Source organism: Phalangium opilio, unplaced genomic scaffold (genome assembly GCF_054372755.1).
Source record: "Phalangium opilio isolate 3A_F unplaced genomic scaffold, DU_Popi_V2 ptg000105l_1, whole genome shotgun sequence".
Lineage (NCBI taxonomy): Eukaryota > Metazoa > Arthropoda > Arachnida > Opiliones > Phalangiidae > Phalangium > Phalangium opilio.
In genome coordinates this window covers 5,449,593-5,464,849 of record NW_028324207.1, presented here as the reverse complement: position 1 = coordinate 5,464,849, position 15,257 = coordinate 5,449,593, and the positions used below count along the sequence as shown (strand labels likewise).

At 35.8% G+C, this 15,257-nt stretch overlaps 1 protein-coding gene across 1 annotated transcript in view; it reads left to right on the top strand.

The window, feature by feature from the left end:
- The first annotated feature begins 1,984 nt into the window (after positions 1-1,984).
- Positions 1,985-15,257, top strand: part of LOC149627457 (uncharacterized) — a 232,942-nt gene continuing 219,669 nt past the window's right edge. The window contains exon 1 of the mRNA XM_089852150.1: positions 1,985-2,870. Coding sequence (XP_089708276.1) covers positions 2,567-2,870 — 304 coding nt within the window. The 5' untranslated portion in view covers positions 1,985-2,566. The remainder of the gene's footprint in view (positions 2,871-15,257) is intronic.

The window sequence follows — 15,257 nt, the reverse complement described above, 5'->3', positions numbered from 1 at the left end:
CAAAATTTCTCAAGGAAGGTTATCATGTTTATTTGGTTGAAAACGAGTATAATTTTAGGCAGCCCAAAAACACACAGAACGTTTTGGTGTTTTCTGCCTAGCTGGTGGTAGTTTTTATGAACGTTTTCATACATAAAATATCTTGATGGAAATATCATTATATTCAGAATCACCTTCCATAGGAAGCGTACTTCGGACAATATCATATTTATTGCAATTACTAATGCTGTTTTCAATGATAAAACAGGTATATCATGACTAATTGTTATTTTTCCACTCACACGAGTATTGCGCCGACTTTTCAAGGTCTCTCTCCCTAGCTTTTGCAATGTATGGCGACAGGAATACTGTGCGTTCAGGGCTTTTCATCCCTATCATTCCGATTTGGATTTTTTTAAAGTAAACACTTATTTGGTGACTCCACCAGAACGAACTCTAGTTGAAGCCACAAAAAAAGGTAAACACACTCCGCCTCCTCCGAAGCGCACGATGGTGCTGTGGTTTAGGGATGGTGCTGTGGTTTAGGGATGGTGCTAGGGGATAGCTTTCTTTCTAAAGACTTAAGCTCTCTGCTGCAAGTGCTACTGTTAAGTTAACATTTATTAGTCTCGCTCAGAACTGGAGGTATGGCGTCTAGTAAAGAAATTTTTACCTCCTGCTCGCTTTTTTAGCCCCTATTGTTTCACTTTTTACATATCCCGCACGAGTGTCCTTTCTGCTGAGGCAGCTTCTTTAATATATCTATTTATTGTACTGTTGCCCAAATACATGTTTAACCATCAACATTATAATCATTTCCGAATTCTAACATCTATACTCCCTTTAAAAAGAAAGCGTGTGAAACAGAAAAATGCCCAGATTGCGAAGAAGAAAACAAAAACAAAAAAGAAGAAAACATTTCGGAAGGACACACACCCTTATTTATTGGCTAAGCGGAGGAGAAAATGATAGGAGAGACTCGGTGAGATGGATTCTACTCAGACTGTCCATGTTAGGAATATTTTAAGCTTCGTTGTGAAGCGGATTACGAATGTCGGGAAAAGCGGGAGAAAAGAAATTAAGGAAAATAAGAGTCGGTCCTCCTAGTACGGGTCCATCGAGGTTTTACCAAGGAAACAATCATTACGGCTATCGTCCATTTTCGCCTCGCTTCGGGTCTTAACAAAGTTCTAGAGAGGAAGAGGAAGAGCACCAAGAGGAGGGAGTTAGTGGTGCGGCGGAGGCAGAAGAAAGGGTCTAGGTCTACGTAAGCGCCGCCGCCGCTGCCGCCGCTTCAGAAATTCCCGTACCTTAAAAGGCAACCCAATGAGCTGGCTCGTCGCCAAATAAAGTAGCGGCATTGCAGACGATCGACGCTAGGAGCCGCCACTAGAGTTAAGCCGTAAGGCGAAAGACGAAGAATCTGGGGCTCCGAAATGCACTCTCTCGCCATAGATAGACCGAAGTCTAGTACCGAAGACTACAATGCGATGTAGTTCTCAATATAGAAACTTATAGTTCAGGTTATTTTTATATCGACCTTTTCTTATATTTATATTATAAACACAATATTATGCAGTCACCAACAAAACGTGATATGAAAATGGCACTATTATAGAGGAGAAAAGAAGAGCTAGGTCTATTTGACTCCATCGTTTAAGAAAATTAAGTTTCTGGAACAGATTTGCGTTCGAGCATGATATTGCCACTTTCCTTCATAGTGTTTTTCGCCATGTATTGAGAATATTCAAGCAATTAAAATGCAATGTAGCTTATTTTTATTTATTTATTTATTGAATGTGTGTTGTTCTCAAAGTCAACAATGTTACGTATGTGTGAACATCGGAATTCGATACACTAATCAATTTGCGGCCCAATCCACTAAAACCGTTCAATAGGTGGAGCCACTAACAACCGAAAAACACCTCTATCCTTCAAAGCCGCGTTTGCGTAGGACTACGCGTATGAGGTACATTACTCGTCTAGGGTACAGAAGGACGTTTTATCTAGGGTCTGGCGAGAACGCGAGGATAGAGAGGAAGTATAGAAATCGGTTAAACAGGGGGATTGGCGCTGGCGCGACAGTGGCGCTTTTCTCTTAAGATTGCGGAGGTTTTGCGAAGTAGACTCCCGTAGTCGCGACGCCGCTCAACCGAAATTTCCGGCCTCTAGCGGAGAAGGCTAGTCGCTTTAGAACGACCGCCGCGAGTTTCTCTTCTCCTCTAAACCTTGGTGCGAGAGATTTCTACAGTCCGCGTTTTAGCGATTTAGCCCTCCGATTTTCGTACCCCTGTTCCGGGACGATACCGCTACGCTTGACCTCTGTCGTATTCTATAGGTTAAGTGTGGTTTCTTATCCTTCGAACGTTAATTTGTGAAATCAAAATCTTCTTTCGAATACATTTCGCCAGCCATCATCCGCATCCCGGACTGGAGGATTAATTAAACTTCTCGAGGTGACCGCGAGAACTTTCTTAGGGTGGACGGATTTTGGTGAATTATAAGAAGTCGTTTTAACTTGTGGGTCCCGCAAGCTCTCGTAGCAAACGGGTACCGTTCATCGGGAAAACCGTGATTATGAGAAGACATGCAATTTCGGGAGCTTTTAGCTAGCCGTCATCCGTTGTTCAGTTCTTCCGATGTCGCGGTATGTCCGCCTACAACCGGGATCGAAGGATACCGCGTCCAAGGAACATCTCCGATAACTACACCGACGTCCGCTCCTCAAATTATAATAACCAATTCCGACGAGTGTACCACAACTAGTGAGGAAGTTCAAATGGCGCGTGTATTATTTAGTTTAACCGTCAAGGAGTTCCATAAGGGCGCTTGCCTCGGATTCTTAATCGGAATGGCTTTCTTGTTCACCTTGGTTCGAAGCGCCTCCGAATGTAAGTCACATTTTCATTTACAACTGTTATATTTTGAGAGACGAATATTGTGTTGTGCTAATTGTTCGCGGTTGAATTCTTCAAATTCCTTCATCATATAAACAGAAATTATAAAGAGTTTTTTAATAAGAAAGAACGAAATAGAGTGGTATAAAATTAATATGCTTACGTATTTTTATCGCATCTCGATCATAAGATGGTGCGTTTATTTGTATTTTTACGGAGGTTGGCGGTATATGTGCATCTATCATCGGATTATCAAACGTTGTACTTGATAAAGTTCAATTATAATTGTACGTAAAATAACTGAATATAACAAGCTAATTACCAATATAACATACTTTTCTGATGGGTAATTAAAATTTAGTAGTCTTAACACAATGCCATTAACTTTGAACTCGGCTCTTAGGGCTCGTTTTCATAGGCGCGAGTTGCGTGAAAATTTCGAGCGAAAGCGGAAACGTTCGAAAAAAGTACGTTCCCGCGCGTATTCAAACTCGCGAAGCGTGAGCGTTTTCGAATTTTTTAGCTTGTATGAAAACGAGCCTTTACACTAAGTTTAAAACACTTTTCATTGAGACCACTGGATTCCTCTAAAAAGGGTTATAACTTAATTTCAATTAAACCAGACAAGATTTAAGTGTTTAGAAATATAGAAAGACATATTTTAGTTTATCGAATGGTTTAAAAGCGGTAATGAAAAACTGCCACGTTTAAAAGTGTCACGCGAGTCAGATTCTAAGCCACGGCGATTTAGCAAAGCACTCTTTTAGTTCAAAGCAATTTATAGAGTTTATAAACTTACCGTTGATAGAAGGCCCTATAAAATTCCTTATATGGCATACATAAATAATTTAAAACTTGTCTTTATTGTGTACCAGGGAGTTATATCGTAAAATCTTTAGATATACAAAGCGCCCTGCGTGTATTGCATTCAAAAAGACTAATCGATTACAGCATTTCATAAAAGTTTGGAGAGAGATAGGTAGTAATATATTTGGTTCATTCTGCGAACGGGGTTTCGTGATTGCAACGGTTTTTCGAAATCATCTTAATAATTTCTTCATTTACTATTGAATATTCGAAGATTTCGAAATGTCACTAGATTCATGATCTGTTCAAAACGGTTTCGATTTTTTCTTTGATTTCGCATTTTGATTCAATAATTTCGGAATTTTGAAACCTCATGAGAGATTTTGCGATTTGGAAAAGGAAGTTGCGATTTCGTAAGATATTACGGAATTTGCTCTTGTCTAAAAGATTTTCTAGAAGCTAATGGATTTTATGTACAATTCAAACCCGACTAGTTTAAATTATTTTTATTGAATCGCTTATAAATTTCTAAAGATGATAATTAAAATGCAATAATGTTTTACTTTTCACTGAAAGTAATCTGATCTGTAATTACAAGTTAGTTTCGGAGTCTAATATATCCGCCATTGCTTGGGTGTTTTATCGAACTACAACACTAAATTTACCATTAAGGCCAACCGCGTCAAATAGTTGCATTACGCGGTTGTTTTTCAGGACCTAATCTTTTTAAATCCTTAATTTTAATGAAACGGTAATTAGCTCAAGTGTTTCGGGGTTCTAATCAAGTTTAAGGGCTACTTCCGTTCCAGACTTGAGTAACGCTACCAAACCACTTCAAATACGGTTTCCAAGTGTTACTGATATGAACCACACAGCTTTGTACATTGCAATTGCGAAAATGACGAATTCTGACCGTACGTAAAGATCAAAAACATAAAAAACTATCAAAGAAACGGTTTCCTGAAGTAAATGTACATAAACTTACGCGTGAAGAAAGTCGGTTAAAAAATAGAAAAAACTTGATTATATTTTCCATGTCCATTTGTAAAATGGTTTTACGAAATTAAAAAAAAAACTGAACTTTTAAAACTAATTTAATTTTGTTGCTTGTAAACGTAAGCTCTGAGAGAGTATATAAAGACATAAGCGTGCGAACTGTACTTATAACAGGTATTTTCCGTCGCGGTAATAGCTAGAAAACTTATACGTTTCGGAATTTTCGCTGACTGTACGTGTTTTTTAAATTGAGTTATCCGGTTTATGGTGGTATGGGTGGTATATCTTTTCCCTGGCCGGTAATACGCTGTTTCCCTTCACCTGTACGAACATATACCGAAGCTATATACCGTATACATTCTAGCGCGTGCTTCAAATTTCTCGCCAGCGAAAAATCTATACATATAAAATCCTAGGCTACGTCTAGCTATATATCGCTAGATTTATCTTTTTAGGCTCGTATAACCAGAAGGTTATAATATTTTTTTTCTCGAGGGAAGTATCGAAGTAATCCACGAGGAATTGCTATATTTGTTTGGAAGGTTTCGAAAAGTTAATTACGGTGCATTCCATGGGGTTTCTTTATTAATTGTTGCGGGCTTCTGTAACCGGTGTACTTGCTGTATCTTACACTACTAAAGGATTACGTGTAATATTTAGAAGTTTGTTCTAAGTCCGTATTTCTTGTGCAAGGAATATGAAAGTATTTAACCTCTCGTTGCTATTAGTAGACAAAATCACTCTCCGATGCCCGTTTGATTTTTAATGCTTGTTATCTAATTATTTATGGGAATTGGAAAAAAGATAATATTTTTCCTTGATGTCAGATCCATTAAAGAGATAGGCTTGTAAATTGTGAGAATGAAATGCCTTGTATATATTTATTGCGGTATTCAATTAGCCATTAGTTTAGGAAATATATTCCGGCATTATAATCTAGATGGCGTTACAAATCAAAATTAGGAGTACATGAAAAACATTTCTGAAAACCAAGATTAAGAGTTATACCGCCAAATTACACATTTGTGTATCAATACGCATTTTAAATTAGGTACGCAATTGTTATTACAAGAGACAAGTCGATACACCGTCCCTATAACAGCAATAATTTAATAAGTACAGCTTAAATTACCAAATTTGTTTGATTAAAGATTGTAGTATTTTTGAACGTAGCGCTTTGAACGTAACAAACTATGAACACGTAAAAAAATAAATTTCCGTATTGATGTTTCTAATCATTTTAATCGTTTTAATAACCTTATGGTAATTTTATCCCCTGTCCTAATTAACCACGAATATAATATCCTTTTTTCTCACAAGATGGCGCTACTTACCATCAAATAACCGGCCGTTTTCGATTCCGGCTTACTTCTATGATTTTATTACACGTGGTGGCACCCTTCTTCAATTATCTTCTAATATGAGTTACTATACCTGCATTCGCGTCTTAACCGTAGGCTTGAGTTAACGACTTGGTCGCCGCGTCAGATAGTATAGCCCGAACAAGTCATCCTCCCACTCGTTTTTGGGTCCTCCACCGAGGACTGGAAGAGCAGAAGGATGAGACGTCACCCTACCCCAACTATGGGCGAGGAAGTAGCTAAGGATGGGGGCGCTCTCCCCGCTCACTTTTTCATTTATAACAGCTCGCTTCGCGCCTATGGCGTTTACTTTAAGAAGAGCTTATTTCACCAAACGAGAGAAGTTATAGTGTCTTACAGCTATGGGAAGAAAAAATAAGCGGACGAAATAAAATTTTTAAAAATAAATCGTCTAGAAAGGGCGATACCAGCTTTAGATATAAATAAACCTCAAGCATACTAAGAATACAAGGGGCTCTGTCGAAAATCTTATAGCGTAGGTAGTAAATTTTTTGTTAGTTTTATCGCATTAAAAATTACATGCATTTTGAGAAAGGACGATTGTGTTAATATTTAGCCATATTTCACTATTAGAAACTTTGGAATTAAAATGCCCAAAATACATCAGAAATTATAAGTGATTGGACAATAGGTTTAAAAATTGAGAATTAATTACGGTTAGTACTTCAGTACTAATAATGTTTTGCAAGCTAAAGACTAAAACAACCCCCATGGTTGACAATAAATTTACGTTTCCTGAAAGTTGTATCACAAATTAGTTTGCTTAGTTATGCATGTGCCTTTGTGGTTTTTAGCTTGATGCAATTTGTTTTGTAATCAGACTGGTTGGAAACGGCCAACTTTATTATTTTATATTACATACATTGATTTAAAATGTACCCCTTTCTCAAACTCTGCTCGAAAATGTTGGTTTAATATTGATACACGTGCCTTTTGAGCTTTGTAAATACAGGCATATTTTTAAATAATATTTACTTGATATAATATTACTTATCCAATTTTCGGAGCCACGTTTGTACAGTTTAAATAAAAAAATGAAGGAATAGTATTTTCCATAGCATAGGTTTTTTTATTAATATCGAGTTACACACAAAAATGTAACTCATACCGGTTCTTTTTCATTAATGTTTAAACGAACGTTCCTGTTAAAAGCGATGTTAGACATGTTTGAAATTGTTGGTCACGGTTCGTTACAGAATTTGACCAGACTGCACGATTACTATCAGTAACGCTAGGGGAAGGTTTTGGAAGAGGGGCTGGTTATTGACACAAGGTTGTGACGGAAGCGCACCGCTATCCATTAAGCGTTCTAGGAACGTCCTTTCCTAGACCCCGTAACATTGATAGCTTCATGATTAAATTGGTTTGTTTCGTAAAAAATAAAACATATAATGGGTGGGCCTAAAGAGTACTAAGCTTATACTTTTAAGTATCTACATAGACAAAAACTCTTCCGGGTTTCCACTCTGTTACAATAGCCGGGCTAGTTAACGATATTTAACAACGACCCATCAAACCTTTTTAAGGAAAAGATTAGGCAACGTAACGTTATACCTTAAAAGCACGGCCTTTTTCTAAATATTAGGAAGATTTATTTTCTCTTATTACCAAATAATTTGCATTTTAATTAGTATTAAAAACAAGGACTAATGCGAAACCCGCCATTGGTTTAGTGGCGTCTGCTAAACGGAACCTCTTACCCTTACTGCTTCAATTCTCACAGGCTGAGAGAGGGTAAGAGTAAGTAAGAAGTGATATTTAGTTTATTAGGGAGACGGTATAAGATGCCTAAGTATTCGCACGCCTTAGTTCCAGTCCTTTTTTCAAAATACAAGGGGGGACGTAAAAGGAGGCCGGGCTATTTCGCTACACTCTCCTTAGTCAGAAAATATGACTGTAATTTTCGTCATTCGCGTCCCGCTGACGTGAGTTTTCAAGAACCAGTGAGATGCTGGTTATAATTTAGAGGTAACTCCGGACCTACGTTTGGACTGGAGATAAAGCTGGAAATGTGGCGAATATATACCTTCTCCCTAATAAACTAGATATCACTTCTTGGTATGGATAAAAGACACCAGTAAACCAATGGCGGTTGGCACAGTAGTCCACGTTTTTAAGACCAATTAAATGCTAATTACTTCTAATAAGAGATCATTAATTGTTTTTAATTGTATTTTCCCTTATATATTTAGAAAAAAGTCGTTCTTTTAAGGTATAATTATGTTACCTGAAGCTGGAGATGGATTCATTTCCTAGATCCCAAAGCGTTCTACTAGCGCAGTTTCTAATAGAGTTGTAGGCAGTTGCAAAAACTAAACACAGCTTACTTTACATTGAACCGTAACCCTTACTTTAATTTTCACTTTACAAATTAGAAGTAAATTAAAATGAACGTGCATTGAGAAACTAATCGCCTTTTAGCTTAGTGGAATGAAAGAAATGTTTGTTAATGATACCAATGAAATGCCACACTTGAATCCTCGCCGCTATTTAGTAAAATTAAGGTACGCGATAAATTAGCAGGATAAAGTTTTTATTTGCGAACGAGGTTAAGTGTAGCCTTTCTGCGATAAAACACAAATTTGGTAATGGATATTTTAATCAGGAAAATGTAACTTAATGTTCTCCAGAGATCTTTGGAAAAGTTGTTTAAAAATGTTCTATTCAAAAGAACAGGGAGGATTTGGGGTTTTCCAAAAAGGTTGGTAGGGTAAAAGTACAGTGGATTCTAAGGGCGATTGTTGGTGGAAAATGTTCCATGGCATTTTGCCGTCCGGGACACCGTTTATAAGTCATGAAGGAGGATAACACTTTTATTACGTTAGTGTGGTCTTTCAAATTCTTGTTAAAAATAAGGGGTGATCCGTAAAACACTCCAATCATAACTTCTATATTGTGTTCATTATGGCAAAACGTCATAGAAAATTTTCGACTAGAAAATAAACGTCACTATCCAACCCCTTTATGGAACAAGGTTTGGAGTAAATTTGAACAAAGAGAAATATTAGTTGAAGTTAATTTTTCTTAATTAGCACAGTCAGATTTAGACATAATGACAGGCTAATAAGGTGCAATAACTCTATTTAATAAGTGAAAAATGTTTAGGTTCAATGCCCACTAAAAACTGCTTCAGCTTAGAGACGAGTAAGGACTGTTTCTATATCATAAAACCAGAAGTGGTATGAGACTAGAAGTATTGAGCTAACCAAATTCTTCACTCGGCATTAGTGAAAAGACTTGATAAAACACAAACGTTTGGCCCTCTAGTGGCGGTTTCAGAATTTTCCCTCCAAAACGTGAGACGCTCGCGGTGGTAGACGGCCGAACTAGCTTCAAGGAGCCGGGTCCGTGTTCTGCGGCTTTAGGTTGAGGGGAAGGGGGTAGGAAATGTTTTTGGAACTCGACCAATTTTTCTCTCTCTAGTTTTAGCGCGTGGGAAGCGGCATAAAATCCTCAAATTTGTTCACTAGTGCCAGGATCTATTGCCAATGCTAGAGCCCTTTACTTCTAGTCTCATACCACTTCTGATAAAACTCAAGTAACCTTGCCAATCAAAAGCCGCGAATACGTTTGAAGAAGAAAGAGGAAAGTTCATATTAACCGAAGGAAAAGATGACATTTAGGGGCAAGACTGGCCATGCTATTCCTATGAGCCCCTGTAGAAATGTCTATCCTGCTGCACAGCAGTGCTCGCAATGAAGATACTCACCAGGGTAACGCTGTTCCAATACGGAAAAAGAAATGAGTTTTAAAAATTTATTATATATAAATATAAACGATACATATATATATATAATTAATTTTTAAAACTCATTTATATATATTATATATATATATATATATAATTAATTTTTAAAACTCATTTATATATATATATATATATATATATATATATATAAATTTTACATAAATTTTAAGCAGTCATTTAATATTCATATAAATAAATCTATATATATATTTACAATGATCATCTTAATAGTGAATTATATAGAACTGCAGTATTGAAACTGGCCAACAAAAAAAAAGAAATGGTATTACGTTGAATAATCGAACGTTGAAACGAACGAACAATTTTCTCGTTCTCGCTCTCGGAATAAGCGATAATTGAGTAGTATGGATTCGCGTGACGTTGAAGGAAATTTCACCCCATTAATCGGAATTCCGTTTCATTTTCCAGCTCCTCGAGTGCGAGCGCCTTTACCTATGCAGGCCAGCCGCGGTGCTAGCTTTTGTTTCTCGGGAATGGGATAAGAGAGCCAGAAAAGAGTGCACTTCCGATTAAAGGGACAACGAATTGCGATAAAATGTTATTGCCAGCTTTTATTTTACTTAACGCAAACGTTTCCAAACGTCGTGTCGTGGTATTTGCAGAATAACGTTAATTTTAAGATTCAGAGGCAAAATTTAAATAATATATTACGAAAAAAACAACGCATTATTGAATTTAAAATAATCTCACTGCCCCTTAGTTAAAATGAAAATTGGGTGGACGATTTTTCACACGTCAATCTCCTGTATTATAAAAAAGCCTTATTTTAATGAATCGGGCAGTTGCTGAATTTTTATGGCCATTTATTCTCTTCGCATATTTTGTGAAACTGAAAATAAAATACAGTGCCACTTTTAGCACATACATAAAATGGCACTTGAGTTCGTACAAATTTTGCTGTATGTCCGTATAATCTACAGATCTCTTAATCAGAGCGAAGCCTGTCAAGTAGCGTCTGATAGTTTCGTTAAAGGAAGATTAATTGGTCTGAACTTTCGTCCAAAATGATTTAATAATTAACTGCAATCTAACTCGAAGCACATACGAATTTTAAATTACAAATGTGCAATTTTTTTAAAATTGTACAATGTGTCCTTAGCACTGAATCGCGACGCATTACAGATCGTGAGATTTTCAAACCTAACTTAAATTTTGATCTATAACAACTTAAATAGGGCTCATAGCCCAAATTGACAAGATATTAGCGATAAATGTACGTGCTACGTGAATTGTAGTTTTAAGTCATCATTGGCCTTCAAATATGCTCACCATAACAAGGATTCTGATCTAGAGACATTGTAAACACAGGGTTTGAAGTAATTTAATAAGAAACAAGCATTTGGATGTTAAGTACAAGACCAAATATGGGAATTTAACAAATAAACGTTACAAATAAAAAATCACGTCATATATTTATAATTTTCCAAATATGTGTCTTGACTTCGGAAACTTTGGAAAACACTGACCTATAGTCTTCAGCATCCCTTTAAAGAGAACCATTCCTTATTCTTACCAAATTTTGGGAGAAAAAAGGAAAGAATCACCAAGGTATTATTAACCACTTAAACTACATCCTGCATCCATTTCCAAATTTCCGGGAATGTTATATTTGTAATGACAGAATAATGGGACACTCGACCGAGCGCTGTATGTCGAAATTTGTCTCCGATTCGCTTTGGGTTTATGCAAATTTAGTAGCAGCTCCTAAACTTTAGACACGGGTTATATTAAGACTTCGTAATATGTCTAAATTACGTTAAATTATGATGGTAGAGTGGTGAATTCAAATTTAACGTCGTAAGTCATATTAAGTAATTGTTAAAGTTGCACTATATTTTTCGAGGAATTCTTCGAGAAGTCCCGTTCGTAAATTCAACTAAAATTGGTACATTTCTGAGAGTTTCTAATCGGTTTCAATTGATTACTGTAGATTAGTTTGTCAATTAAACTTAGTCCGTTTGCTTCAAGTCAATTTAGAACGATGATGCTGGCTGAATTTGCTTAGGATTTTAAAAACTCTTTTGAATAAAAATGATTTCCGTAAGACTTCATGCATCTAAAATTAATGTTAGAACATGGTTTGAAATTATTTTAAGCCTTTGTTTTTGCCGAACCGACACGAAGTGATTTCTCAGAACATGCGAAGTAATAAATATAGAAACCGATTCCTTTTTTTAACTCAATGTAGCTTTTTCGACTTAATAAAAAATAGCAGTATTTGGTGACCGGAATAGTTTAAAAATGGTATTTAAGTTGGAAGTACGTCGCAATATCGTCTACTTCAGACAGAAAAATAAGCATGTAGATCCAAGGACGTTAGAATGGGCTTTAAAACTTGCCAGATCACCAAAATTCCTTACTGTTTGAAGTCGTATCTAATATCTTTGGATGCACACTCCGAATTTTCCGAATTAAGACTATACAGGCTGTTCAAAAACCATAATTTTTACCCCAAACTTTTGGAAATGCATCTGTGGTGCAATTAAGACTATTTTATTTATGTGATTTAGTTGAGCATAAGAGCGTTTGATAAAATAGAAAGGGTTAATAAATATTATTACCCATTTTTGAGTTTCCCATGAAAAATTTATGTTGTTTCCTGCAAATTTCTAGATGGCAGCACTCTACCGGTACCCCATTGAGGTTTCATTCAATTAAACTTAAATATCTTTACTGTTACGCAATCGGCTCCTTTAACTGCAATATCTAAAATGACAGCAACCTTAATTTTTTTTTACAATTTGAAATAGTCATTAGTTAATACGTTCTTTCAAATAGAATTATGTTCTTTGAAAAAGTGGACTTAATCTTGTGTAGAATATAATACATTGTAACATAAGAATCTTAAATTACAAAAATACACCTAGATAAAGAGGAAAACAAAGAAAAATTGCCCGTAAAGGTTTGAACGCGAGAGTTTCGTGCTGGAGTTTGGGTGATCGATTTCTGTCGACTGTGCACTGGTGGTACATCCATATACCCCCTCCACCGAGGGGAGAGAGAACAACGTAAAAAGGAGAGCCATGGAAAAGCTTAATACCAGTGGCAAGGTTTTTTCGCGAAACGGACAATAGGTCAACCGCAAATTGGACTCGATCGCCCCCATCCACCGATTCACGCCTCCGTACCCGGAAAACGTGGGGTTTTTAGATTGGGCATCTCTGGTTATATAACGGGAGAAGGGGAAGGTTAAAAAGGCTAGAAGCTTTGACGGTTTTACTTTTCTAGATTATTATCTAACCGAGAGATATTATTGGCCAGCTTGGGCAAGCGCCTGTAATAAGCTAGCCGACGTAATGGTAACAACGAAGATTACTTAGAAAATTGGAGTAAATAAACCGGAGTTCCGATATTACTTAAATTCTGCTCGACTATATCGAGCCGCAGACAAACAAAATAAATATGGACCATCGTTCCGCGGAACTTAATTTTCTATTTCATTTCGTCGCCCCCTTTTTTATATTAATGGGATTTTGGCTGGCTGCAAAAATGTTAAAATAAATTCACTACTTGCAAAATCCTAACGCTTCGCTAGGTGCATTAACTATAAATGGTTATATCAATAAAAAATGTATTAGACTTTGTATTAATAATTCCGGGTGATATTTCTTTGCCTGATAGTAAAAGCTTCCTTGCATATTAGAAGAGAAAGACGATCACTAAAAATACCATATATATCAATTGATAAATATTTAATAGTGAAACAAAGTAGTTGGTGTCCTTTAAGCCCTTAGGTATTTTGCCAAATATTTGTATTAGAAATAAAGTTTGGTTTAAATGCAGAATGAAATGGGACAGCCATTTCAAATCGATTTAAATTGATAACAAATCATCTTAAAGTATAATAATCAAAATTTTCTGTTCATTTTAAAGTTCTAAAAGTTGACGACTTAGGCCTAGCGTATTTTTCTTTTATTACCATCTAACCAATAACAGCTTTGTTCAGAAAATTCAGGAGCTGTGTGTGTGTCAGGAGTGGTAGACAATTGGTTACGAATTTGCAATATACCTTAGTTTTGCCAAACCTCTATCCCAAACATGTCTTCAGTTAAGGATAGGCAGCGTTTTGCACTTTTTTTGAAGCTTTGTCCACTAAAGTTTGTTAGTCTATGATCGGGCGTTACGTGAGAGAGGGCACTTTATATTTGCGGGCCAACGATTTCGAAAAAGGCTTGTAAAAAGATATTTTCACTATACGTTATTGCTACACAAACTTCTCGTTTTAATTTGGTTTTTCTTTTGTTGTACAAAACGCGTTCGCTATGAAACCTCGTTTCGAGGTAACGTTGTAATTTTTTTTTTGCTAATTACGCAGAAAGGCGCATTAGTGAGATAATTACTCGGCTAATAAGAGACAAGAAAAACAATTTCATAGGCGTTAGTCCGCCATCGCTATTTTACAACGAAAAATTAAGATTCTTCTTTTTACTTTTTCCGCATTGCATGGACTAACACGCTACCCCTGAAAAAGATTATAGGCCATGCGGCGAAATTAAAGTGGATAACCTTTTTAGGTCAGCTATTTTTTCTATTCCACTTCATTATTGCAGTTATGTTAATATTTTCCCTGAACTCGAGCCAAATTCTTTTTCAAGAGATTAAGTCGATAATAGTATATTTTTAGGGTGAAAGTGACTTTTGATGAACATAAGGTCAGCAAGCCATTTTTATATTACAGAAATTATTTTTTTCAATTTTGAATGTAATTTGAATTATTTAGTTAAGAAAAATATTATACACTTAAACCCTAAACCTAGCCAAACCTTAATGAACCAAAAAATAAAACACATGTTTCAGCATTCAAGAAAGGTTACCTATTCATAGCACACGCAAGAAGTTCTTTATAGGTCAGCTCATTCACCAAAATCCATACTTAGTTTGCAATTTTAATTAACCATGGACTTCACATAGTACAACGATTACGTACCGAAAGTATCTTCGATTGGTTTATGAAGATAATTCACTAATTCACCGAGTTCATCGGTTAGCGTTTCTATTTACAGATAACGCATCGGGAAATAGACTTTAGAATAAAATAATAAAGTTAAATAAAAATTAACATAAAAGTATTTAAAGTACTTCGTCAAAAAAATCAAGATAAGAAGTTAACCTTTGATTATCACGACTATCCTTTTTCTTTTAATGAAAAATAAAAGCTATTATTCATTGCCTATCCGAAACATAAAAATTCTAGAGTAATGAATTCATAATCAAGTGCATTACTCAATTTCTTATGATATTTAACACCCAATATTCATGCGGCGTTTCAATTCTCACCACTTCTTCTAGTGCTTCGTATCTTGGGAATAGTAAAGAACACAAACATGTCTTGATTTTTAATTATTTTCCTCTAATTTTCTAATTTTGAAAATTTAAGAATTGAAAAATGAAAAAAAAAAATTTGGAGAAGAAAGTTAATTTTTTTTT